This window comes from Plecotus auritus (assembly GCF_963455305.1).
Source record: "Plecotus auritus genome assembly, chromosome: 9".
Taxonomy (NCBI): domain Eukaryota; kingdom Metazoa; phylum Chordata; class Mammalia; order Chiroptera; family Vespertilionidae; genus Plecotus; species Plecotus auritus.
Genome location: NC_137783.1, coordinates 121,721,707 through 121,749,298, shown reverse-complemented (window position 1 = coordinate 121,749,298; position 27,592 = coordinate 121,721,707). Strand labels below are relative to the sequence as shown.

Sequence of the window (27,592 nt, the reverse complement as noted above, 5' to 3'; positions counted from 1 at the left end):
CAAATGTCTGAGGCATAGAACACGCTGATGAGTACCACTATCCCAGTAAGACAGGGACTCCTACCTGTTCATTCCTTATTCTTTTTTTTTTTTTTTTTTTCATTCCTTATTCTTTAGCACAGTGAGTGCATATTCTCAAGTGGAAGAGTGGAGAGTACTTCTCTCCCACACCAGCCAAGCACGAATATAAAGAAGGTGTAATAGGTGTGGTGCAGTAGACATAATGGGCTTCCTTGAAATACATCTTTAATTTCATAAAAGGCCTTCCTTGGCACAGTGCACAACTTTCTCAAATCTGCCCCTAAAAACTTTGAACATAATTGATTTGTCACTGTGTGAAAGTTACAAGTCTGTGTCGGAGAAGAAATGTAGCAAGCAATAGTATTTTAGAATGTGTTACAATAATAAAACCTGTTTTAAAATATTGGAATATGTAGTATCTTACATTAGATATTTATCATGACTTCGTGAACAGTATTAATTCTAACTTAATATTAAATAACTACAGGCCTGGTGCACAAACTTGTGCATGGGTGGGATCCCTATAGGTGGCCTGCAGGGATGGGATCGGGCCAAAACCTGCAGTCCAACGCTGCCTGCAGCTCCTACCTGCCGCTCCTACTCATTCTGGCCTCACTGTGCCTGCTGTGGGCTTGGGCCCTATTAGTCCCGATCAGGAGAGGCTGGCACTGCCACAGCAGTGCTCACCAGCCATGAGCCCTGCGTCTGGCGCCTTCCCAAGGGGAGTGGTCTGTGGGATCGGATCAAAACCAGCTCTCCAACATCCCCCGAGGGGTCCCGGATTGCGAGAGGGCACATGCCAGGCTGAGGGACACTACTGGTGCATGATCAGGCCAGGGAGGGACCATCTCGCTATGTCCCAATCTGCCAGACCCCAGCAGCAAGCTAACCTACGGGTCGGAGCATCTGCCCCCTGGTGGTCAATGCAAGTCATAGCAACTGATCAGGTGGTCAGTGCATGTCATAGTGACTGGTCAACCAATTGACTGTCCCCTGGTGGTCAGTGCACGTCATAGCGAGTGGTTGAGCAGCCTTAGCATATCAGTAGCATATTACGCTTTGATTGGTGGTTCGGTTGTTCTACCGTTCAGTCTATTTGCATATTACCCTTTTCATATCTACTAGAGGCCCAATACATGAAAATTCATGCACTGGAGCGGGGGGGTCCCTCAGCCCAGCCTGCCCCCTCTCACAGTCTGGGAGCCCTCAGGGGCAGGAGGCGAACCAGCGATCAGGGGAAGGCAACGCCCCATCACACCTCTGCTGCTGCCACTGCCAGCAGTGCAAGCCTCGGCCAGCCCTGGTTACCTGAGCTTCAGGTGGCCTTGGGCAGCTGAGCAGCCACCATCCGAGGCTTGCCTGCACCTCGGGCTGGCCCTGGGCTACTGGGGGGCTGAAGGGACTGGGTGCCACCATCTTGTGGCTGTGGGCACCGCCATCTTTGAGGGCATGGCAGTCAATTATCATATTCCCTCCTTATTGGCTGTGGGCGCTGCCATCTTTGAGACAGTGTGAGGGTCAATTAGCATATTCCCTCTTTATTAGCTAGGATACTAATTAGACTGGATATCTTCTGGGCGACCTTCCTGACGTCTTTCCGGACAAAGCAACGGTGGTGGTGCCGAGGCAGAGGCAGTTACAGGCGATCAGACTGTCAGGGGATAGCAATTAGGGGGATCAGGCTGGCAGGGGAGAGCAGTTAGGGGGATCAGGCTGGCAGGGGAGAGCAGTTAGGGGCAATCAGGCAGGCATTTAGAGAGGTTAGGGGCGATCAGGCAGGCAGGCCAGCAAGCGGTTAGGAGCCAGTGGTCCCAGATTGCAAGAGGGTGCAAGCTGAGCTGAGGAATAACCCCCTTCCCATACATGAATTTCGTGCACCGGGCCTCTAGTATAGGATACTTTTATTTAGTAACACTGATAACAATGGTTTCCATTTTTGATACTAGGCTTAAATTACATAACAAACCTTGGCATTGAATTCAGCAAGGAAATCAAAATGCTTCTTAAGGTCTGTGGCAAGGATTGCTTCAATGACTAAAAAACGAAAGCGCTTGAATTCCACATGATCAAGATTAAGAAGGAAGTTGTATTCTGGGCTAGAAAGATACAGGCTCCAAGCTGATGCAGCATGATGATTCTCCAGAACAGATCTATCGTTGTATAAAACTGCCTAAAAAGGAATAAGAAAAATGAGGTAGGCATCTTAAAGATATTAAACTTTTAATAATAAACAGAGTTAGGGTCAGATTGGAAAAATACAGTGAGTAACAGCTCTATGCCATTAGTATTTTAATTTTGTGAAGAGTTGTGATACTTTTGTAAATGAGTGGACCGAAGTGTAAGGTAAGGTACACCTTTCCTGCATGCACAGCTTGTCAGTGAAAGGGAACTGGTTTTCCAAATTCATCTTCTTTGCAAATACCATGCTGCCTTCCTAGAGATGGAAAGTTGGTGTTTAAGGTCTACTACATGAAACCAGTAAACCTTTTCAGCTAAAGCTTAGCCCTTAGGGATATAGAACAGGCTTGGGATACATTTCTTCAGCTAGCATGGAATCAAGGGTGGTGGCAACAGAAAAGAAGCAGGAGTACAGTCTAGGCTGAGGCAGGCCCAATGTCTGAGAAGGACACATCCTACACTTCCAACTTGTCACAGTGCCTGGGAATAAGAAGTATGAAACAGGTAAGAGCACAAATCCTTTGGCTTAAGTGTTATGGCATTATTCACTTTTTCTCCACCTCTAAAAATTAAGCAATTTTTAAAATCATTAAACATAGTAATTTAAAAAAAGATTTTAACAAAACATTTTATTGTGGAGTATTACATGTATGCAAAAAATGCTAAAACTTGAATAGTACAGCTTAACAAATAGTTGTAGAGAAAATGCCCATGTAACCAATGGTACTGTCCAAAGTACAACATTGCTGACTCCTTGGAAACTTTCTTTGTACACCTTTCTTATCACAACTTTCTTCCTCCCCACAAAGATATGCATCCCTAAATAATATATTCAGTAGTTTAGTTATGCCTATTTTTAGACATTATATACAAGAAATCAACTTTGGGAATTACTTTTTTGTAAAATTTTGAGGTGTAATTGACATACATCATTATATTAGTTTCAGATGTGAAACATTCAATATTAGTATATATTCAGAAATGATCACCAGAATAAGTTTAGTAAACATCCATCACCATATATATATATATATATACACACACACACACACACACACACACACACACACATATATATAGATATTTTTTTTCTTGTGATGAGAACTTTTAAAATATTCTTAGAACTTTCAAATATGCAATATAATATTATTAAATACTAGGGGCCCAGTGCACGAATTCGTGCACCTAGAAAGGAACTGTGGGCCGTGAGGCTGCAGTGGGCACAAGGGCGGATCTCAGCCCATCCTCTATGCCCCTGCCCGGCCCCTCACATTGCATCCCCGCTCCCGCCTCTGCTGCTCCCACACGCTGAAGGTGCCCCACACGCTGAAGGTGCCGGCCCTGCTCACACCTGCTGACGGCATGGAGTGATTGTTGCCGGCATTGAGTGATTGGGAGCGAGTGGTGGCTGCCACCCCAATCACTCTTCAGGAGCAGGGGGAGGTGCAGAAGCCCTCAGGGACGATTGGGGCTGGCAGTTGCTGCTCGCAACAGCTGACGGCGCCAAGTGATCAGGGACAGCGCTGGAAGCCAGCAGCGTGAGCGAGTGGGACCTGCACCGGCAGCAGGTGCGAGCACTGGGCAGCACCACGGTGTGTGGGAGCAAAGAATTTTCATTAACCACCAGAGGCTCGCCCCAATTACAGCGACCGGCACCCTGCCTTGGTCTGGCGCCCCCACTCACCTGCTCCACCATCCCGCTGCAGCCGACACCCACCATGTTCTGTGCACGCCCCCTGGTGTGGGCAGTGCAAGTCATAGTAACCGGTTGTTCTGCCGTTCGGTCTATTTGCATATTAGGGTTTTATATATATAGACTAGAGGCCCGGTGCATGAAATTCTTGCACAGAGCGGGGGGTGGGGGGGTTCCCTCAGCCCAGCCTGCACTGTCTCCAACTGGGGACATCCCTCTCACAATCTGGGACCGCTGGCACCTAACTGCTCACCTGCCTGCCTGCCTGATTGCCCCTGACTGCCTCTGCCTTCCAGCCTGATCACCCCTAACTGCCCTCCCCTGCCAGCCTGGTTTCCCCCAACTTCCCTCCTCTGCTGGCCAATTTGGTTCTGATTGGTCAGTTTCTATGCCAGTCAGCGTCAAAAGCTCCACCTTCTAGGCAGCCATTGGCTCGCCACAGCACCCAGATTTGGTTCTGATTGGTCGGTTTCTATGCCAGTCAGTGTTAGAAGTTCTGCCTCCTAGGCAGCCATTGGTTCTTCATAGCACCCACATTTGGTTCTGATTGGTTGGTTCCTATGCCAGTCAGAGTATCTGGGCCTATCAATGAGGCCTGATCAGAAAGGCGGGGTTGATCAGCAGCCCTGGTGGATGCCCAGAGAGAAATGGGGGTGCAACTGCTGGCCAGACTGGGAGAGAAAGAGAGAGACAAGTGCTGATCAAAAGCTACCACAGAGACAACTAATCAATCCCTGCTTCTCTCTTCAGGCCTCTCTCTGGCCCTGATTCGCAGCCCCCTCAGCAGTCAGTGCTGGGGCACCGCGCCTGCAGCGGAAGCAGTCAGCGCTGGGTTGCCAAGGCAATCCAGCGCTGCCTATAGGACTGACTTCCGGTTGGTCGAGCCTTGGTTGTTATTGGTCATTACGACCCAGGGTTTTTATATATTAGGATAGGTGCCATGCTGTACATTACATCCCTAGGACTTACTTATAACTGGAAGTTGGTACCTTTTGATTCCATTCACCCATTACACCTTTTCATTGCTATCTCCTTTGTGTGGTTATATGGCACATTACTATCCATCATGCTGCATATATTCATTTGGGTTATTTTCAATTAATATCTATTATGAATGTACTAGGGTTTCAGTGCACCAATTTGTTCACCTTGAAAGGAACTGTGGGCCGCAAGGCTGTGGTGGGCACAGGGGCGGGTGTCGGCCCATCCTCTGTGCCCCCTCCCAAGCCCTCCCGCTGCAGCCCTGTCTGCCAGCAGCCCCACTCACAATGCTGCCGTACCCACGTGCTGACAGCACCAGCCAAGCTCGCACCTGCTGACGGCGTGGAGTCATTAGGGCCAGCGTCAGCGGGTGCGAGCAGGGCCAGTGCTGTCAACGGGTGAGAGTGGCCACTGCTGCTTCGATCTCCCATCAGGAGCAGGGGGAGGTGGAGAAGTCCTCAGAGGTAATTGGGGCTGCCAGCCACCACTGGCACCCACTGACGGTGCCAAGAGATTGGGACTGGTGCAGGGCACTGGCAGTGGGAGCGAGCGGCGGCTCCGATGCCAACTGCAGGTGCAAGCGAGGCCAGTGCTGGCAGTGGGTGTGAGCAGCAGCTCTGGTGCCAACAGCAAGTGAGAGAGGCAGCTGCCGGCCCCGACTGCCCCTCAGGAGCAAGGGGGAGTGGAGAAGCCTTGAGGGGCGATCGGGGCCGGCAGCCGCCATTCACACCCACTGACGGCACTGAGCGATCGGGGCCAGCACCGGGCACTGGGAGAGGGTGTGAGCGGGGCCGGCGCCAGCAGCAGGTGTGAGCGCTGGGTGGGATTGCGGCACATGGGAGCAAAAAATTTTCAGTAGCCACCAGAGGCTTGCCCCGATGACAGCGACCAGCCCCCTGCCTGGTCTGGCGTGCCTGCTCACCTGCTCCACTATCCTGCCACAGCCGATGCCCGCCATGTTCTGCGGTCTGCTGCCTGCTGCCCATGCCTACCATGTTCCGCTTGTGCCCCCTGGTGGTCAGTGCATGTCATAGCGACCAGTTATTCAGTTGTTCCACCATTCAGTCTATTTGTATATTAGCCTTTTATTATATAGGGTAATCTATCATATTATACTGCTATGAATAATCTTGTATATGTATCCTGGCACATGCATTTGTATAGGATATATGCATAGGAGTAGATTTAAGGAATTGTACAGTATATAGATCTTCAACTTTACCAGATAATGTCAAATTGTCATATATAGTCTATGAGAGTGTCTTTGTTCCACATATCAGCACTTCATATTGTTAGACTTTTAAAGTTTTTTTAAATTGTTGTTTTTCTCGTGTTGGTTTTAATTAGCATTTCCCTAGTTACTAATGAAGCTAGAATGGTTATTGGTTGTTTGGATTTCCCATTTTGTTCATGCTTGTTCAAGTTTTTTGTCCAATTTATAATTTAGTTGTCTTTTTCTTACTGATTTTTAGGAATTCTCGGTATATTCTGTTTTCGATTCTTTTGTTGGCTGTGATGCATATACCTTTTTTTTTTTTTTTTTTTTTTCAAATTCTCTGTATATGCTGGTTTCAAATCTTTTGTTGGTTGTGTTGCATATACTTTTTTTCCCCATTCTGTGTCTAGCATTTTTAACATTCTTAATAATGTGTTTATGGAAGTTCTTAAATTTAATGTAGTGCAATTCATCAATAAGTTTCTTTTATGGTCAGGGTTTTTCTTTCCTGTTTAAGGAATCCTTGCCTTCGGGGATTTTGATTGTTGGTGGCACTGAATTTTTAAATACACAATTACTCTTAAATTGATTTATCTTGAAATATTGATGCAATCTGTGACCATGGACTATCTCCTAATTCATTTTTTAGTGTATATGAATTAAGTTTTATATTTTCCTGACAAAATCTTGCATATTTTTGTTAGATTTATTTCTAGGTACTTCATATTTTTGGATGCTATTAATAAAAAGGCTAACTTTTAAAACAACATTTTCTAATTATCAGCAGCTGGTATTTAAAAGTATAATTATATTTGCCCTGGCCAGTGTTTCTCAGTGGTTAGAGTGTCAGCCAGGGCACCAAGGGCATGTACCTGGGTTGCAAGTTTGATCCCTGGCCCCAATCAGGGCATTCAGTGCTCCTGCAGGAGGCAACCAATCAATGTATCTGTTTCACTCTGATGTTTCTTTCTGCCTCTCTCCCCCCCCCCACCCCTCCCTTCTTCCACTCTCTCTAAAAATCAATGGAAAACATATCCTTGGGTGAGGATTAATAAATAAACAAACTAATAATAAAAGTATAATTATTTTTGTATATTGAACCTTACGCCTAGCAATCTTGCTAAAATTTCTCATTTTACTAATTTATTTGAAGATTTAAAATTTTTTCAACTTGCACAATCATTATCTGAGATTAATAAGTTTTGTTTCTTCTTTTTTCAGTCCTTGTTTCTTTATTTCTTTTTCTTGCCTTATTATACTGGTTAGAATCTGTAGTATTATCTTGAATTGTAGACATACTTGTCTTATTATTGATATCATAGAGAAAATATTCAGAGATTCACTACTAAGCATATGCTACTTTGCTTAAGGTGGGGTTTTTTTTAATGACACACTTCACTGCATTGAGAAACTTCTCTTTTATTCCAACTTTGCTAAGAGTTTTTATTATGAATCAATGTTGAGTTTTATAAAATGTTTTTTTTTTCTATTGTCATTGAGGTGAAATAATTTATAACTTTAATCTGTTAAGGTTAGAATTTCATTGATTCATTTTTGTTAAACCTGTCTTGCAGTCTGTGATAAGTGCAACTTGTTCATGGTTATCCTTTCTAAATATTACTAGGTTAGGTTTGATAAAATTTTTATTTAAGGTTTTTACATATGTGTTTGAGTGAGACCTCTGTGATTTTTCTTTTTTGTATTACCTTGGTCAGATTTTAATATCAAGGTTTGTATACTGGTAAGCCGACCGTTTTTTCATTATTGCCCCACTAACAAGACTTCTTAAATAATTTTTCCTAATCATTCCCATGAAATTTTAATACTACAGAAGTAATGTATTTGTCTGTGTATTATAGGCATATTTTATGTGCTTTGAACATAAAAAAAGATTTTTTGCCCCCCCCCCCAACCAATTTTAATAAGCATAGTAACTATGAAAAGAACTTACACAGCCAGTGCTAAAGGCTAGGGATAAAACTAAAAACTCATCCCTGTTTTCATAGAGCTTCTTGTGTAATGGGAAAGAAAGCCAGATGAAAATAGAATATAATCTTTAGGTTAAAGTACATATTCTAAGAGTTTAATTAGTTTTATGTATTATTTGTGAAAATTAGCTACAGTCTAGATTTAAGCATCAATATTAACAGCTTTTGATTATTTTTTTACACTGTTTGATTTTATGTAAGCAATGATATGATTTAAACTTTGTAATATAAAGGCTGAAAATAATCTAAAGGCTCATCAATTGTCAAAGGGATAAAGAAGATGTTTGTATATGTTAGACAATAAAATATTATCTGGTTGTAAGAAAGAAATCCTGCCATTAAATGACATGAATGGATCTTGAGACCTTTATGCCAAGTGAGATAAGTCAGAGAAAGAAAAATAGTTTATGGTATCCCTTATATGTGGGATCTAAATAAGCTGAACTCACAGAAACAGAAAGTACAAGGACTGGTTACCAGAGGCAGGACGTGAGGAAATTGGGGAGATGTTGGCTAAAGGATATAAATTTCCAGTTATAGGATGCATAAATTTGGGGATATAATGCACAGTATTAGATTATAGTTAGCAATATTGTATTATGTACTTGAAAGTTGCTAAAAGTCTAGTTCTAAAATATTCTCCAGATAAAAAATTATGTGACATGGTAGAGGTGTTAGTTATTGCTACAGTGGTGATTATATTATACTAGAGGCCCGGTGCACGAAATTTGTGCACGGGTAGGGTCCCTAGGCCTGGACAGCAATCAGGGCTGATCAGGGCCTTCTGGCTGCTGGCCAGGGCCTGCCTTCATTCCGCACTGCCCCATGGTGGTCAGCGTATGCCACAGCGAGCAATCAAACTCTCGGTTGAACTCCCGAGGGACACTTTGTATATCAGCCTTTTATATATATAGATAGATGTATCAAATTAACACATTGTACACCTTAAATTTATACAATGTTGTATGTCAGTTATATCTCAATAAAAAAGGCATTTAAAGCTAACCTTATTACTTCTTCTAAATCCCAAAGAGGAAAAAAAAGGTGCAATGACTCCTAGAATAGTGCCTCACCCACAGTATACAGCCAATATTCCTCCAAATCCATGAGGAAATGAATTCCCTTGGAATTTTAAAGACTTTATTTCAGTGCCATCTGGAATCCATCCTATCTAATAAAGAGGGAATATGCAAATTGACTGTCATGCCATAACAAGATGGCTGTGCCCACAGCAGAGGCAGGGATTCTGTAACACAAGATGGCTGCACCCACAGCGGAGGCCGAGTTCCCATAATGAGCCTTAATGAGCAATCAGCAGGGATCTGAGGCTGCGTGGGGCTGGGCCTGGTGGGGCTTGATGGGGACCTCAAGGCGTGTCCCCTGCCCCGGCCTGGGCTGGGGGACCTATGGCTGTGCCCCCCACCTGGCGTGGCTTGATGGGGGACCACAGGATGAGCCCTCCACCTGGCAGGGCTTGACGGGGGTGAGGCTGGCCGGGTCAGGATCTAGCCCAATGGGGGTCGGGCCGTCTGGGTCTCGAGTGGTTTCGATGCACACGTGGGTGGGTGGGGTCTTAACTCTGGTTCCCGTGTTGTTTTCATCCACTCAGAAATAATAATAAAAAGTCTCGATTGTTCTGAAATTTTACCATGACATAACATGGGTAGGTTTGGGGGATTTTTCTCTCCCCACCCCCAACTTCTGGCATTTGATGAATACCTCAACCCAAAGACTCAACTGTTTCAGGAACTTCCAATAGTCAGATCTTGACCTAGTCCCCTATGCCTTTTTTCCTTCTGCATACTTTCCATGTCTTTATCATTTTAGTCTGTATTTAGGGGGAAATGGTCTGACTTTACTTCCAATGCTTATTGATTAAAAAAATTTCTGCAGTATTTTTAGCTTCTAAGAGCACTGTTTTCTTTTCCATAGTTTGTTATTGTGGATGCAGTCTTTTCCAAATTCTCTGAGAACTTTAAAAAAAACAAACATTCAGTGCTTTTCTATTCCCTAGATTATCCTGTATTCAGTTAATTCTGTTCACTTTAGCCTTTTCTTTCCAAGTTACCGATTAAAGTCTGGAAATCCTTGGTTTTCTGTTGATATAAGAAAATGAATTCTAGATTGCTTGGTGACTTTCTTCTGCACTATGTATGCTTTATTGCCAAGTTTCTTCTTTAATTGGGAAGGATGTGAATGTGTTTGGGGCTTGCTACCCAGCAGGTTTTGCTCTAGAATTACCAGACTGGGTGCCAGCTGTTCAGCTTCCAGAATGAGAAGGATTTACTTTGGAATACTAATACCCACACTAGTATTTCTCTCCAGGCAGTTTCCTTTAGTATCTAAGAGCTGACTTTTCTGCCTGGAGGTAAATGCAGGGCTGCAGCAGCTTTGCTTACAGGCATGTGCACTTAAGTGAGAGCAAGCCTGTGTGTGTGTGTGTGCACGGGGGCAGGCACAAAGGCATCTGGACTTCCTCTAGAGTTCCACTTAGTCTGTAGCCCCTCTTCCATGTCTCAATATTTAGCCATCTGTTTCTCATTTTCTAAAAATAGTAATAAAATTCTTTAATCTACTGGTGCTAACACCCTCCCACCTTGAGCTTCACCCCTTACTGTCATTTTAATCAGGAGGAAGGGGAGACAAATGCATGTGGTTAGTTAGTCACCATCTTGATCCATATTTTGACTGTATGAGGTTTACAGGTCCCAACTTGAAATTTTATTTCCTTTTACCCTAAATTTCATCAAACTATTAATACTTCAAGCACTAATCTCCTTCTTTTAGCCTACTTTTCATTTGGAAATATCTAAGAAATCTCAGAATTTTAATACTGATATCCCTCCAGCTTAAATTTTACTAAATATGTTACCTTCTTTCATGGAAAAGATTCAAAATAATCCTCCTGTCTTCCCAGCATATGTTCTTTACCATAAGAACGAAGAGGAATACTTAATGGTGGTATTATTTTTTATAATACACTGGAGCAGTGGTCGGCAAACTGCGGTGGCTTGCGAGCAGCCGTTTGCCGCTCTGTTGACTAATGAGTTTGCTGACCACTGACCTAGACTCTCGATTCCAATAATTACAGGCTGTTGTTGTTCCTTGTGATTAAGCCCCTATCCCAGTGGTCGGTAAACTCATTAGTCAACAGAGCGGCAGACCAGGCTCGCGAGCCTCATGTGGCTTGCGAGCCGCAGTTTGCCGACCACTGCACTGGAGCAATGATATCTTTTACTAATTATGGCTTAATTAGACCCACTGAGCTCCCCAAGATGAGAGAACCTACTTTATTTACCTAATAAACACACTGAGCCTCAGGCTTTCACAAAAGAGTCCTTATCTCATAGGCGCTAGCTGAGGCAGGTGTTAGGAATTTCATTACTCTGGGAAGAACTGAGTACATTTCAGACAAGCTAGTGGTGCTGCAGAGCAAAGAAATCAGGTGTCCTTCAGCATTCAACAAATACTTACTGAATGTCTTTTGTGTGTGAGGTACTACTGGTCTAGGTATCCTATCTAATAAAGAGGGAATATGCTACTTGACCATCACTCCATCACAAAGATGGCTGCACCCACAGCTGAGGCCAAGTTCCCATAAGGAGCCTTAACAAGCAATCAGCAGGGAACTGAGACTACGGCCTCCCCAGCCCCTTTGGGGCTTGACAGGGGACCTCAGGCCGTGCCCCCCATTCGGCAGGGCTTGACAGGGGACCTCAGGCCCTGCCCCCCGCCCTAGTGTCAGGCTGGGCGACCTCAGGTCACACCCCAGTCCCAGTGTCAGGCCAGGGGACCTGAGGCCACGCCCCCCCGCCCAGCAGGGCTTGACGGGGGACCTCAAGGTGTGCTTCCCGTCCTGCTGCTGGGCTAGGGGACCTCAGGCTGCTCCCCCCGCTCCATAGCCAGTCCAGGGGACCTCAGGCCACGCCCCCACCCCGGAACCAGGCCGGGGGACCTCAGACCGCACCCCCTGCCCAGTGGGGGCTTGACAGGGGACCTCAGGCCGCGCCACCCACCTGGCAGGGCTTGACCGGGGACCTCAGGCTGCTCCACCTGCCCCAGTGGGGCTTGACAGGGGACCTCAAGGTGCACCCCCAGTGGTGAGTCAGGGGAACTCAGGCCATGCCCTTGCCCAGCGGGGCTTGTCAGGGGACCTGAGGTTGCACTGCTCTGCCTGGTGGGGCTTGACGGGGAACCCCAGGCCATGCCCCCCACCCAGCGGGGCTTTATAGGGGATCTCAGGCTGTGTCCCCCACCTGGCGGGGCTTGACGGAGGACCTCAAGGTATGCTCCCCGCTCCGGTCTGGGCTGGGGGACCCTCAGGCCACAGCCCCCATCCTGGCGCTGGGCCAGGGGACCTGAGGCTACACCCCCTGCCCGGCAGGGCTTGACAAGGGGGGGACTGGCCAGGTCTGGTTCTAGCCCAAGGGGGGGGTGCAGCCGGGTCTGGGTCTCACGCGATTTTTAGGTGCATGTGGGTGGGTGGGGACTTGACTCTGGGTCCCATAGTGAGCCCCAGACACTCTGACAGGAACAAGGTTTTCATATGCATTTTACTAATTTTCTTTCATCTCTGACACTTCTATTATAGAGAAAGGGCAAATAGCAATATCAAATTATTTCCTCTAATTAATCCCCTTTTAATGTGCACGAATTTCGTGCACTGGGTCACTAGTTAGGGAATAAAAGAGACATAAATCCCTGCCCTTATGGAATCTTATATTCTACTGAGGGAAGACATCATACATGAATAGAATGCAGAATATCTAAACAATCATTGCTATGGAAAAAATAAAGCAGGAAGGAGCATAATGAGTGCCAGGAAGGAGCTTCTGAAATTTTAGATGGAAGGACATGACAAAGTGAGCTCCATGGACATGTGGGGCAAGAGCACCCTGGGCAGGGAGGACAGAACAGGAACAGCTCTCGGGGAGGGTGCCTAGGTACAGGAGAAAACAGCAAGGAGGCCAGTGAGGCTAGGCCTGAGAGAATACGAAAAAGGCAGACTTAATGGGGTTTAAGTCTGGGCCTTCTGCGCTGTCCTAGTGACTTACTAGGAATGTGGTGAATATCACTGAAGGGTTTGGAACAGAAAGCAACGTAACTCAACGTACACAGTCACACGTTGGCTGCTGTGTGTGGAGAACAGACTAAGGGGGAGCTGGACGTAAGCAAGGAGACAGGGTGAAAGGCTGTACTTTTTCGGTAGCTGAACTCTCTCATCTACTTCCTTTCCTTCCAGAGCTTCCCACTGCTTCATCTGTTGGCAATTCTTCACAATGGGAAGTTAGGAACTAGAACAAGTTTTGAGTATAAACTTTATACATTATAACAGCTTTTTAAAAAAAATTCTCTGCAAGTGAGAGAGGTAACTCTAGAATTCATTCATTTTTAATATTCTTGAAGGAAAAGTAATAAACAAGTCTGACTCACCTACGCTCAAAGCTAATAAAAGCAGAGCGTGGAAAAGAACAGTGAGTCATTTCTTTCTACGTGATTATGTAGTTCAGGAGGTTCTCAAATACATAAAATGGAAGAAAACTTTCCATATGTTACCTCCTTTTACCCTTAACCATATCAGGTACATATTTTGAGGGTCAGAAAGATAAGGCTGATTTGCCTAAGGTCACAGAACTAATACGTGGTAACCAGAAATCAAACACAGGCCAGCAGATCCCAAGATCAGTACTTTTTCCATTATGCCGCTACTGCCCGAGTTTGACTCACCAGAAGATTTGCAAAAATTATGAAGTATTGGGCTAGAGAGAATGGGCATTGATTTTTGCAGAATGGAACTGTAAATGAGGAAATATGTGCTCCTTAGTGGGTAATTTCTTTGAAAGAGAATAAATATTAGGTTGAAATTTATTTTTTAATTAGTTACCTATGGAAATCATGAGCTTTTAATAGATAAAAGTCTCAATGGGGAAAATGAATTACACATCACTTTTAACATTCTCCTCCCACTCATCTCCGAATCGTACTTGAATCCTACTCTTATTGTGGCTAAAGAATCTATCCCCTATATTTTAAAGTGAGACTTTGTGAAAGGGATAAAAGTGTAGATGAAAGGGGCCACATGCTGACCTGACAAGCTCAGGGGAGGCCTGCATGGCAGTCTTGCAAACTCAGAGACCTAAAGGAACCACAAAGGATGGTCTGAAATTAAACTTTAACTAAAAGCAGTTATGATGGGCAGTTAGGTCCTAGGCTGGTATCTTCACTGACAAGGTCAACCTTTACCTTAACTGAGCCTATCTGTCTTTTTGCATTTATGATAACATACCCTTGAAATGTCTGGGTAACTTGTAACTTCCCTTTTTCTGGAGCCCCTGGGGCACAACCAAATGGGCTGGGCGCCAGGACAGATATGTCCTGCACCCACCTAAGTATGTGTCCATCATTTTACTTTTTATCCAATCCCAGGGGTTCCCCGCCCCTGCCCGCCCCCCCCCCCCCCCCCCGGCTTTGCTTTATCCCACCTCCTTAATCTATCACCAATGAATTTCATGTAACCCACATACATCCCTCCTTTGATTACAATGTATAAATACAAATGTAACCCGCCATTCTCCAGAACATTATCTCAATTCGTTGAGGTTCTGCTTCCCAGCATATGTTGACAGTTTGGCTCAAATAAACTCACAAAAATTCTTTACAGGTTTCAATGTTTTTTTTTTTTACGTTAACAAAAGTGAGAAAAGGAACACAGAGAATGGCTACAGAAGATGAAAGAATCAGAACTGAGGTTTAAATAAATACAGAATGACAAAGTGAAAAAGATGAATTCACTCTAAGGCTCACACTTAGACCAAGAATATAAAGGAATCAGCTGCTCAAACAAACATGCACACTAAATTCTACTTAAAATCAAGTACTTGGTTCCAAGTCCTAATGCTTAAAACTATTAAAACGAGTATCCATTTGTTGGGAATTCCTATCTATTATGCAAATTTTGACTGTACAGTAATGTTGCACCTTCTCAGCTGTACTGGATTAAAAAAATGAGGTGGTACTAGAAGAATTTTTACACATATTAATATATTCAGATTTAAGAGATTTAGACCTGAGTATTAAGGCATGTTTTAGAGGAAAAAGAAGACAACAAAAATAACAGTTGCTCATCATTATAGCTTCTAGCCATAAAAAGACCTTGCCAGAAGGAAGAATGAGTCTTACATTTTGATCAAAGGCAAAAGTACTGAAAACAAGAACTCCAGAATGTCATAAAACAATGAGTCACTCTTTCATAAACATGTTCTTTTCTAATTGAAGATTTTTCCCCCTAATTTTTAGTACACATCATGTCAATGCCACGTGTTAACATCCAATTCCATGTCGAGGTAATGGCCATATGATTGAACTGGAGAATATTATACAAAAGAATACACAGAATGATTGTAAAATTCCAGAATCACTCTTTAAACTTTCTGAAAAAGTATTTCCTACCTGAGGGGCATTTGTAGCCACTAGAAATGCATTTGTCCGCCCTGGGTGGTCGTAATCATGCATGGCAGCTGCCACATACAAAGCCATCAATTCCAACGCAGGAATGTTTGAAGACAGGCAGCCATAGCTCTCATCTGGGATTGAGCAGCTCCTCGAAGAAATGTAAGCAATCTGCCCAGGGTTAATTCTATCATCAGACTCTGAGGAACAAGCAAAAGAGCATTAGACATACAGCCTTCTCACAATGAGGCTGAGGGGACTCCCCATAGGCAATATGATTATCTTATGTTTACTTATATGAATTAGATTCTATTTATAAACAAGGACTTAAACAATAACAAGCCATCCTAACAAGTGTTAGGGGATCTCATTGTAGTTTTGATTTGTATTTCCCTAATAATTAATGATGTTCAGTATCTTTTTGTATACCTGATGCCATTTAGATGTCATCTTTAGAACAATGTCCATTTTTTAATCAGATTTTTTGGGTTTTATTGAGTTGTGTGAGTTCTTCATTTATTTTTAGACATTAACCCCTTATCCAGTATGTAGTTTGAAAAAACTCTCCCTTATTCTGTATGCTGTATTTATTTTTGTTTTCTTTGATGTACAGTTTTTTAGTTTGACCTAGTTCTACTTAATTGATTTTTTTTCTTTAAAGTATCTGTCAACATTCATCCGCTCCTCAGCCTCGGCCCCGCATAATCACCAGTCCCCCATCCCCAATCTCATCTCCACAGACAATTGGTCAACCCGACCACTCTGACCTGCTGCCGGAGACTATGTCTGGCCCGGCTATCGGGTCAAATGGAGTCACCAGGCAACCGTCCCCCCAGCCGGAGGTTTTTTGGGAGTGCTGGTTGACAGGGCTCCTCGGAGATGGACAAAGAAAAATGGGGAGGAGGGAGCTGGCCCTCAGACCCCCTGGGAAAGGGGCTGCGGCCGCTGCCACCCACCCCCACTTCCACCCACCCCCACTTCCCCATCCCAGCCTGGGACCCAAAGGCCCCTGGCGGGGTCTGGAGAGGAGGCTCCACATGCACGGTTTCCCCCCCGCCCCTCCTTCCCTCCTTCCCTCGCCCCCGGCAGGAGGGTGGCCGTCCCCTGGGAAAGAGAGAGGACAGGAGCAGGACAAACACTTGTGTCCAGGGCTGACTTTCAATAGATTGCAGCAAGGGAACTGCTCTGCTACGTACAATACCCTGACCCAGAAGCAGGTCCTCTATGAATGGTTTAGCACACGGTTCCCCATGAACATGCGTTGCGTGAAGGACGAGGGGGTGTCCCCCTTTCCTGCCACACCCCGTTTCCCAGGACGAAGGGCTCTCCCCACAGGACCGGTCCCCACAGAAAGCGGGGCGCGCTGCCCACCAGCAGGGACAGCTATCTGAGGCCATCCGAGGCTCCATCCATCTGCCTGGGCGCGATCTGACTTAGAGGCGTTCAGTCATAATCCGACAGATGGTAGCTTTGCCCTATTGGCTCCTCAGCCAAGCACATACCAGATGTCTGAACCTGCGGTTCCTCTCATACTGAGCAGGATTACCATGGCAACACATCATCAGTAAGGTAAAACTAACCTGTCTCATGACGGTCTAAACCCAGCTCATATTCCCTATCACTGGGTGAACAATCCAATGCTTGGTGAATTCTGCTTCACAATAATAGGAAGAGCCGAAGGCTCAAAAAGCAAAGTTGCTATGAACACTTGGCCGCCACAAGCCAGTTATCCCTGTGGTAACTTTTCTGACACCTGCTTAAAACCCAAAAGGTCAGAAGGATCGTGAGGCCCTGCTTTCACGGTCTGTATTCGTACTGAAAATCAAGATCAAGCGAGCTTTTGCCCTTCAGTTCCACGGGAGGTTTCTGTCCTCCCTGAGCTCGCCTTAGGACACCGGCCTTACCGTTTGACAGGTGCACCGCCCCAGTCAAACTCCCCACCAGGCACTGACCCTGGAGTGGGTCAAGCCCCGCTGGCAAGGCCTGACGCTTGGCGCCAGAAGCAAGAGCCCCTTCGGGCTCGCCCCCGCACCCCCTCACCAGGCTGGTGAAAAAAACGATCAGAGTAGTGGTATTTCACCAGCGGCCCCCCAACCCCACTCCCTCGCTTATTCTAAACCTCTCATGTCTCTTCACCGTGCCAGACTAGAGTCAAGCTCAACAGGGTCTTCTTTCCCCAAAGATTCCGCCAAGCCCATTCCCTTGGCTGTGGTTTCGCTGGGTTGTAGGTAGAGACAGTGGGACTCTCTCGTTCATCCATTCATGCGCGTCACTAATTAGACGATGAGGCATTTGGCTACCTTAAGAGAGTCATAGTTACTCCCGCCATTTACTCGCACTTCACTGAATTTCTTCACTTGACATTCAGAGCACTGGGCAGAAATCACATTATGTCAACACCCGGGCCTTTGCCATGCTTTGTTTTAATTAAACAGTCGGATTTCCCTGGCCCACACCAGTTCTAAGTTGGCTGCTAGGCCGAGGCGAGGTGCCCTGCCCTTCACAAAGAAAAGAGAACTCTCCCTGGGGCTCCTGCCTGCTTCTCTGGGATCGGTTGCGTTACCGCACTGGATGCCTCCCGGCGCCCGTCTCCGCCACTCCGGATTCGGGGATCTGAACCCAACTCCCTTTTGATAGTCTGAGGGCAACGGAGGCCATTGCCTGTCCCTTCAGAATGGCGCTCGCCCATTTCTCAGGACTGATTGACCCATGTTCAACTGCTGTTCACATGGAACGCTTCTGCACTTCGACCTTAAAAGTTCTCGTTTGAATATTTGCTGCTGCCACCAAGATCTGCTCCTGTGGTGGCTCCCTCTGGGCCGCGCCCTAGGCTTCAAGGCTCACCGCAGCGGCCCTCCTACTCGTCTCTGCATCGCTTGCACGGGTGGGTGGGTGCCGGGAGTAAGGGGGCGCGAACCCCACACCCACACCCCTCCGACCGGGCTCCCATCCCCCTTTTTCTCCGAACCACTGCTAGCCACGGCCGGTATGGGCCCGACGCTCCAGCGCCATCCATTTGCAGGGCTAGTGAATTCAGCAGGTGAGTTGTTACACACTCCTTAGCGGATTCCCACTTCCATGGCCACCATCCTGCTGTCTATATCAACCAACACCTTTTCTGGAGCCTGATGAGCATCGGCATTGGGCACCTTAAACAGGCCTTCCATTCATCCCTCAGCGCCAGTTCTGCTTACCAAAAGTAGCCCACTAGGCACTCGCATTCCATGCCCAGTTCCACGCCAGCGAGCTGGGCTTCTTACCCATTTAAAGTTTGAGAATAGGTTGAGATCGTTTTGGCCCCAAGACCTCTAATCATTTGCTTTACCGGATAAAACTGCATGCGTCAGGTTTGCGAGAGCATCAGCTATCCTGAGGGAACCTTCGGAGGGAACTAGCTACTAGATGGTTCAATTAGTCTTTTGCCCCTATACCCAGGTCGGATGACCCATTTGCATGTCAGGACCGCTACGGACGTCCACCAGAGTCTCCTCTGGCTTCTCCCTGCCCAGGCACAGTTCACCATCTTTCGGTTCCTAACACGTGCGCTCATGCTCCACCTCCTCAGCAGGGCGGGGAGAGGGGCTGATCATGCGCACTCGGGATCCCACCTCTACCGTCGCCACCCATGGGGATGGGGGGCAGCGACCTTCATTGCGCCACTGTGGCTTTCCTGTGAGCCCCTGATTCACGTGTTTGTGTTAGACTCACACGTGGATTCGGCAAGCGCTGCTGGGGGGGGGGGGCACCTCTCTCTGAGAGAGAGGGGAGGAGTGCCCCCCCACCCAGCCACCTTCCCTGTTGGGCCTTCCCAGCCGTCTCGGAGCCAGTCCTGGCACACCACCGCACTGGAAATCTGATTTTTGTTTTTGTTGCTTGTGTTTTTGGTGTCATAATCATTTCTATTAGTTCTCCAATGCAATCAGAAAAAGGCAACACATCTTAGTAGTCCTTGTCTTCACCATATTTTTCCATTTCAACAGCTACTTGGTCTCCCAATGCCCTGTCTTCTACAGATACTTGATTCCATAACAATGTGTATAGGGACTTATAACACTGCCAGTAAGAACTCTGAAGGAAGTGAGGACCATGGAATAAATACTTAAGTCACCATGAACAGGCTAGTGGTAGAAAAGAGCTATTAGGTACACTGCCCTGAGGACTCAGAAAAAATGAGGAACATTGGAAATTAGGAGATTATTGCTATTACAGCAGAAAGCTCATCCGAATAATGTGTTGCAGTTAATACAGAACACAAAACTTATAAAGATGAACTTAGATATTTAGCTGAGGCGATTTCCAAGCAAAGTGTTGAAAATATAGCCTAGTTTCTTACTGTTTATAGTAAAACTAGTAGCCCTGTGAACGAATTGGTGTGCCAGTAGCTCTCTGCGGGGCCTGGCCGCACCCGTTGCCCAGAGGCTCTCCGAGGCGCAGAGGCCCATCTGCGGCTGGGCGTGGGTGGAATGCTTGCCTCGTCGCCGTGGCAATGACACAAGCATTCCGCCAGGCTGCTCATGCTGCCCACTCTCAGCGGCCGCCCCCCTGGGACTGGGGGACTCTGACAGGGCTGAGAGGACTGGGCACCACCATCTTGTGGCTGTGGGTGCCGCCATATTTGTGATGGTTAATTTGCATATTGCCCTTTTATTAGATAGGATGTGAGAGGAAAGAGAGAACTGGATAACCAAAAAGAACCAGGACTTGATAATTTGGGAAATTCTCAACCTGTGCAGATTACGAAAGAGACTAACAGTAGGAGATTAACTATCAAGGTAGTGTACTCTAGACAGAAAGACAAGGTTGTAGATGGCCCACTTTTTGCTAATACCTTGGAAGGAGGAAACGGTAGGGTCTGAGGGTCTTGAGGATGCTAAGCTGCTCTCTTTGAAAAAGGGGCTATGAACCATGGGACACAGGTGGCTTCTAAAAGATGGAGGAGGCAAGGAAAGGAATTCTCTAGTAGAGACTCTAGAAGGAAGTAATCACATTGACACCTGGATTTTAGCCCATCTGGACTGACTTTGGACTTCTGACTTCCAGAACTGTAAGATAATAAATTTGTATTGTTTTTAGCCACTAAGTAAGTCCATAGTAATCTGTTACAGCAGAATGGGAAACTGAACACAGATTTTGGTACTGGAAATGGAGTACTGCTGTAACAGTGCCCTAAAAATTGGAATTGAGCAATGGGCAAAGACTGGAATTTTAAAGAACATGAGAGATATCAATAAGAAATATTAATCAACATATTCAATAAGTTCACTGAACACCAAGCAGTATGAATGCAAAATACCTGAGTACATCATAGTCAAAGTGAAAAGGAACATACTAGTTTTAAGGAGAAATAAGACTTTAGGCCAATTTGTCAAGAGAAACTACTGAAGTCAGAAGATGGAATCTTCAAATTCTTCTAAGACAAAATAAATACACCTACAAACAAAAGCTAAAGAAAGTGATCTCTCATGGAAGCACAGAACCACTGGAAGGAACAGAGCACTAGAAAAGAGTAAAATATAAATGGCAGACAAATGAACATAGGCAATTCCATCAAACAAATAATGGCAGTACTTTAGACTGAAGTACCAAAGAATGTAAAGCAATGGCTGTCTATCACATTTACACTGATTAGTCTGATAATATTTCTCAGACGTTTGTTACTGAGCAAATTATGTTCGTGTGTGCATGTGTCTGTATATTATTGAAGTATTTCTTCCCTCTTCCTTCACTCTTATTTCATTTTTTTTATGGATTTGAGAGGGAGAGGGAGAGAGAGAAACATCACTAAGAAACATCAGTTGCCTCCTCTACGCCCCCTACTGGGTGTCAAGATAAAAATCCAGGCATGTGTCCTGACCAGGAATTGAACCTGTGAACTGAACTCTTGATTCATGGGTCAATACTCAACTACTGAGTCACAACAGCCAGGCTCTCCTTTCTTTTTCTCTTTCTTTCTTTTTTTTTTTTTAGAGATCCAAAACATATCTCCACTCTTTTATGAGCTAGAATAAGAGAACCATGAATGTTATAATTCATTATATTTGCATCAATAATTATACTATGATGAGGAACAGAAGGAACTTCTTTGGGAGCAAAATTTGAAAAGGTTTTGTAATTCATCATTTAAATACATATGTGAGGCTTTCAAATAATGGGAATATTATATATTTTATATTTACATGATATATCTAAAACAAAAAAACAAGAATTAAAAGAAAGCAAAGAAATGATTATCATCCTATATAATAAAAGCCTAATATTCTAAATGTCCAACTGTCATTTGATCAGTTGCTATGACGTGCACTAACCACCAGGGGGAAGGTGGTCTGACTGGTAGGTTAGCTTGCTGCTGGGGTCTGGCCAATTGCAACTGGGCAAGATGAGCCAGACCTGCCCTGGAGCCCTCCTGTGGTCCCTCCCTGGCCACGTTTGTGCACTGGTTGGGTCCCTTGGCCTGGCCTGTACCCTCTCGCAATCCAGGACCCCTCAGGGGACGTCAGAGAGCTGGTTTTGGCCTGATCCCCGCAGACCAGGACGATGGACCTCACCAGTGCACAAATCTGTGCACAGGTCCTCTAGTAATATAATATTCGGGATAGTAGTTACCTCAATGGTGTATCACCAGGATGGGACACAGAAGAGACTTGGTAGACCCAGCAGTACTGGATCTTAACTTAGCCCTTAAGATGAGTGGTGTCCCTTTGTATCAAAGGTACTTAATGAAAAATTTGAAAGGTAATGAAAATAGGTAGCTTGATTAATTAATTTTATTACTTAAAAGGAAGATCTGCAGAAGGAAGTACCTGTTGTGTTTCCTGTTCCATGATCACTGTGGATTTGCTGTAAGCCAGGAACTGGCCTTGTTGTCAGATACCAAACTGCATGTAGGACATCTGTGGCGTGTATACGATTGTGATCTAAAGTCACCAAAATGATTTTTAAAAATGATTATTCTATTGCATTTACCATAAGACATTTTAAAAAGTATAATACTTTTTAGTTATCCCCACATATAAAATACATGGCTTAGAATGATTTCCCACAATTATATTTTTGTTTCATCTTATTTTAAAAAGCCTCAACTCACACTATGAAAACACAATAAAGGGGTCATAGAAAAGGAAAGGTAACCAGGGCTAATTTAAAGGCACAGAAAAGGTATTTAAGGTTGTAGCTTCAAAAAAAATTGTAAACAGTGTTTAGATTATGAAGACCTATTTTTGCACATGGATGCATAGAACAGTTAAAATTCTGGATACTTGAACATTCCTTGATCCACCCATAAAAAAGAATGATAAACACCTATTTCTCAGCTCTTCTATAAGGGTTAAATGTTTAATGGTATATGAACACATTCAGAAGAGTGTCTGACACAGCACATGATCAAGAAAACATTTGTTTACTGAAATACCACTGTGTGAGGTCTACAAGTAAAACCCAGCTTTGCTATTTATAATTTTATAATCTTGGGAAAGATCCTTCTGAGTTTTTAACTTCACCTGTGAACGGCAGATAATACAACCTTTCCCAGAAAGATTAAATAAGATAACCTTTGTTAATCTAATGATTATAGTCCTAGCTGAAATTCAATAAAAAATCAATACTTCAACCAATATTTAATGCGTACTTATGTAGAATTGGGAGATGATACAATACTAAGTGTTAAGGCTTCAGAGCATGATTTAATACACTAGGAGCTTATACTATATCATAAAAGTCTAGGTGGTGTAATGCCCTCATGCAATATCATCACAAGATGGCTATCAGGGGAGGGCAGTTGGGGGCGAACAGGCCAGGAGGGGAGGGCAGTTGGGGGCGATCAGGCTGGCAGGGGAGGGCAGTTGGGGGCCAACAGGACTGCAGGGGAGGGTAGTTAGGGTGAACAGGCCTTCAGGGGAGGGCAGCTGGGGGCCATCAGGCTGGCAGGGACAGACAGGGTAGTTGGGGGCAATCGGGCTGGCAGGGGAGAGCAATTGGGGCAATCAGGCCAGCAGGGGAGCAGTTAAGCATCAATCAGGCCGGCAGGGGAGGGGTTAGGGGCAATCAGGCAGGCATGCAGGTGAGCAGTTAGGAGCCAGCAGTCCCGGATTGTGAGAGGGATGTCCGACTGCCGGTTTAGGCCCGATCCCTTTGTGATCGGGTCTAAACTGGCAGTCGGACATCCCCCAAGGTGTCCCAGATTAAAGAGGGTGCAGGCCGGGCTGAGGGACACCCCTTCCCCCTGTGCATGAATTTTGTGCACTGGGCCTCTAGTCATAATCACTTGTTATTGACCATTTACTATGTTCCATGAATTCTGATGTGTGCATTATTTATATAGATTAAACTACCTATGGAGTAAGTACTATTATTCCCATTTACAAACTTGAAAACTGAAATTTAGAAAAGTTAGATCCAGAAACTTTTCTTTTCTTTTTATTAGTAATAGGTAATAGATTTGTTTCTTTTTTAAATATATTTTTTTATTATTGATATTACAGATATCTCCCATTTCCCTACCCTTTCACCCCCTTCTCTCAGCCCATACCCACCCCTCCAGGTCTTCACCATCCTATTGCCTATGTCCATATTAGGCACTCAAATATTAACAAAGATGTACATCACGTAGTAAGTGAAAGCAGACTATAAATAGGTATTGATATTATGATTTACTTTATAAAAAATAAACATACAAGAAAAAAGTCTTAAAGAACATGTATCAAAATGTTAACAGTTGTCAGTTAACTTTAAATAGTAGGATACAGATTTTCTTTTTAAATTTCTATTTAAAACTTTCCCAAACATGTAATTTAAAAGTGTTTAGTGACTATCTGAAGGGAAAAATAATAAAGGGTTTAAAAACCACTATTATTTGAACTTAAATAATAAGACATGTTAATACTTACAAGGAATGTCTCGATAGCCATTTTCTAATGCACGAAAATAGTTCATGAATTGTAGAGTGGGAATGTTAAATATTTCCAATAAACCAGTGTCTTGAAATAAGGTATACATAACCTAAATATCAATTAAAATAAAGTTTACTTTAAAATCAGAATTTCTATTTGTAGTTGAGTATATGTTTTTGTGATTTACATTTAGCAATATTAACCATGTACATATCTTTAAGTTAATAATTTAAAATTCCCCTACAATGAGATCTTTTGAAAACATGAAAAAGGAAGCCATTACCCGAAAGCCCATGAAAACCAAAGAAAGATTACCATGTCATGTTCTAGTTTAAAATTTTCCCATTATTCATAATTTATTGAAGGGCATATGAATTCTATTCTAGTCCTAGGTGTTAAAAGAAGTCATGTTTTTGTCTCTAAAGACTTCAATGAGATGAACTTATATACCTTCCACATAATTTATTCTGTTCTTATGTTTCATAAATAAGATATTTTGTTGTTAATGAGGGTGATATATATATTTTTAATATATTTTATTGATTTTTTTACAGAGAGAAAGGGGGAGGAATAGAGAGTTAGAAACATCGATGAGAGAGAAACATCGATCAGCTGCCTCCTGCACACCCCCTACTGGGGATGTGCCTGCAACCAAGGTACATGCCCTTGACCGGAATGGAACCTGGGACCCTTCAGTCCGCAGGCCGACGCTCTATCCTCTGAGCCAAACCGGTTAGGGCAAGGGTGATATTTTTAGAAGGTTAATCTGATACTATTGTATGAACCCATCAGGGACAACCTCAAGTCTGGGTAGTAAAAGGGACATATTTTTTCATTGTTTTAGCTAGAAATGAACTATTTGGTCTTGAGTAAAAGATAAAGGAGGGCAGGTGAAAAAAAGCACGAAGCATAAGTTTCACTGGTTAGCACTTAATCATTAATCACCTTTTTCTTTTTTCAACCTACAGATTCAATATAAAGTAAAACTTTATTACTTTAGTTAAAATTAAATCCCATTATTACAAATACTTTTCACTTATATATATGTTTTCAAATTTTCTACTGGAAACTTCATTTGTGAAAATAATAATTCAATAAAAAATGTTGAATTTCTGCATAAACCAACATTATACATTTTTAGATTCTGCTTTTTATTTATAATTTATAAATTATATTTATAATAAAAAAGTAGTGGGGATTTGAAACAAACCTGACTGAGGATTCTTCCTGAATTCTCTCCCATTTTTTCTACAAGTTCAAAAATTTGAAAATTCCAGTTGTTCATCTTTTCTATTAATGAATCATAATCTTCTATTAAAATCGGGTCCACTGATGCTTCCTGTTCAGTCTGTACATACGGGGGTGGGGAGAGATCCAAACCAATATTATCTTTTATAAATATTGTTAAATCCATATCTAAATGTGAACACTTAAAATTGAGCATTAAAAAGTGGTCAGTTCTGTTTTCTACAACCGTTTCTCTCAAATACAATCTGTACTTCCTATTTCTTCTCTTTGTAGAATGCTATCTTCACATAAATATAAACATGTCTTCTATATATCAGAAAATTTCTTACTCTTCACTTTTATAAATAAATAAAAATATTTCTGAAACACTATAGAAATCTCAATTCCATTTTCCTTTTAGAATTTAGAGGTAACAAGAATAATAGAAACTTATGTCCTTATAGTGGCATTTATTAACTTGCCAAGAAAAATGGATGAGTTTTTACCTAAAAAGCTTAAATTATGAACTTTCAGAACAAAAAAAGTGTTATTTTAAATAAGTAGATTATTTCATTGTTTTTAATGACTACACATGTTTCCCAGATCTTAACATATATTACTTTCCATGTGGATTTTTTTTATTATATATCTACTCTAAAACTAAATAAAATGAGTTCATTGTAAAATGAATGCACTTGGTTGTTCTCAGATAATGAGTTTAGAAGTAGTTACTTTTTTAACCAAGGTTTTCTTTAATGTGATAGAGTGACTCTCAGTAAAAAATTTCAAAATATCATAGTATTAAAAACATTGTTCTGAGCAAAAATAACAAAACTAAACTATGCACTAATATTTCACCTTAACATAATTATAAGTTTTACATTTGGTTGCTGTTCATTCTGTGCCTCTTCTGTTAGGTGATTATCACCTTCCAAAATTAATTTTCTGCAGTCTCTGTTCTCTGTTTCCACTTCTTGTTGAGCTTCTATAAGGCTGAGTGATTCTTTTGAGAAATTGGTGGTGTCTTCATCACCTTTCAAAAAAAGTCATATATAAAAATAAAACTTCCCCTACATGGATAGTTTCGTAAGAAAAATTATTTGAAAAAATATTCAGATAAAGTGAACCATTATGGTATTAAATCTAAATGAATGACATTAAAACATTGATTACCATTAATCCTATCTTGCTGGACTATTTGGCCCATGCATCTTGTGCTCGTGCAATACAAACACTTCACCTGATATATCTACTCATGGATGAAAGAGATGAGTGAATATTCTTTAAAAAGGTGAGAACAAAAAAAAAGTCCCCAAATCATTTTTTACAATCATGTAAACAATTTCTAACATCTGAAATTGTTTGAATTTTAGACCTGAAAATAAGATTAAAGCACATCTAAAAATCAAAGCATATATTAAATGTAAACTGTAATTGAAAATTAAGAGGAAAGGAAAAAAAATCTGCCATTGAAGCAAGTTATAAAAGAATATAACGTGTAGGTAAAAAAATTAAAACACAGTATCGTAAGTGTGACTTATTTCTCTACAATGTGATTAAAAATATCCTTTTCTCAAATCTCATGGAAAAGAGAAGCAGCACTGTTAGCTAAATAGTATTCATCCACATGTATAAAAATATTCCTATTTCTTCTATTTGTAATATCCTGAACAAAACACTTTTCCAAAACTCATAAACAGTAGAATACATAAACTAGTGTACTCAAACAACTGAACATTACAGAGCAAAGAGAAAGAACTACAATCACATGTAACAATATGTATGATTCTTAAAAATATAATGTTGAACCCTGGCAGGTGTAGCCCAATGGTCAGAGAGTGTTGGCCTATGCCCTGAAAAGTCTCAGGTTTGATTCCTGGTCAAGGTATCTGGGTTGCAGATTTGATCCCCGAGAAAACCAATCGCTGTTATTACTATTTTGAGTGTTTTTATA

The 27,592-nt window shown here is 43.2% G+C and overlaps 1 protein-coding gene and 1 long non-coding RNA gene across 2 annotated transcripts in view; one reads left to right on the top strand and one right to left on the bottom strand.

The window, feature by feature from the left end:
- LOC308257607 overlaps positions 1 to 27,592 on the top strand; it is a 266,935-nt gene that overhangs the window by 19,939 nt on the left and 219,404 nt on the right. The gene's annotated exons all lie outside the window — the stretch shown is intronic.
- Positions 1 to 27,592, bottom strand: part of PDE3B (phosphodiesterase 3B) — a gene marked incomplete at its 5' end in the record, with an annotated part of 159,147 nt that overhangs the window by 11,057 nt on the left and 120,498 nt on the right. The window contains 6 exon segments of the mRNA XM_080687620.1: positions 1,988 to 2,191; positions 15,527 to 15,726; positions 22,327 to 22,440; positions 24,409 to 24,520; positions 25,622 to 25,759; positions 26,520 to 26,671. Of these exon segments, the coding sequence (XP_080543746.1) occupies positions 1,988 to 2,191; positions 15,527 to 15,726; positions 22,327 to 22,440; positions 24,409 to 24,520; positions 25,622 to 25,759; positions 26,520 to 26,671 (920 nt within the window).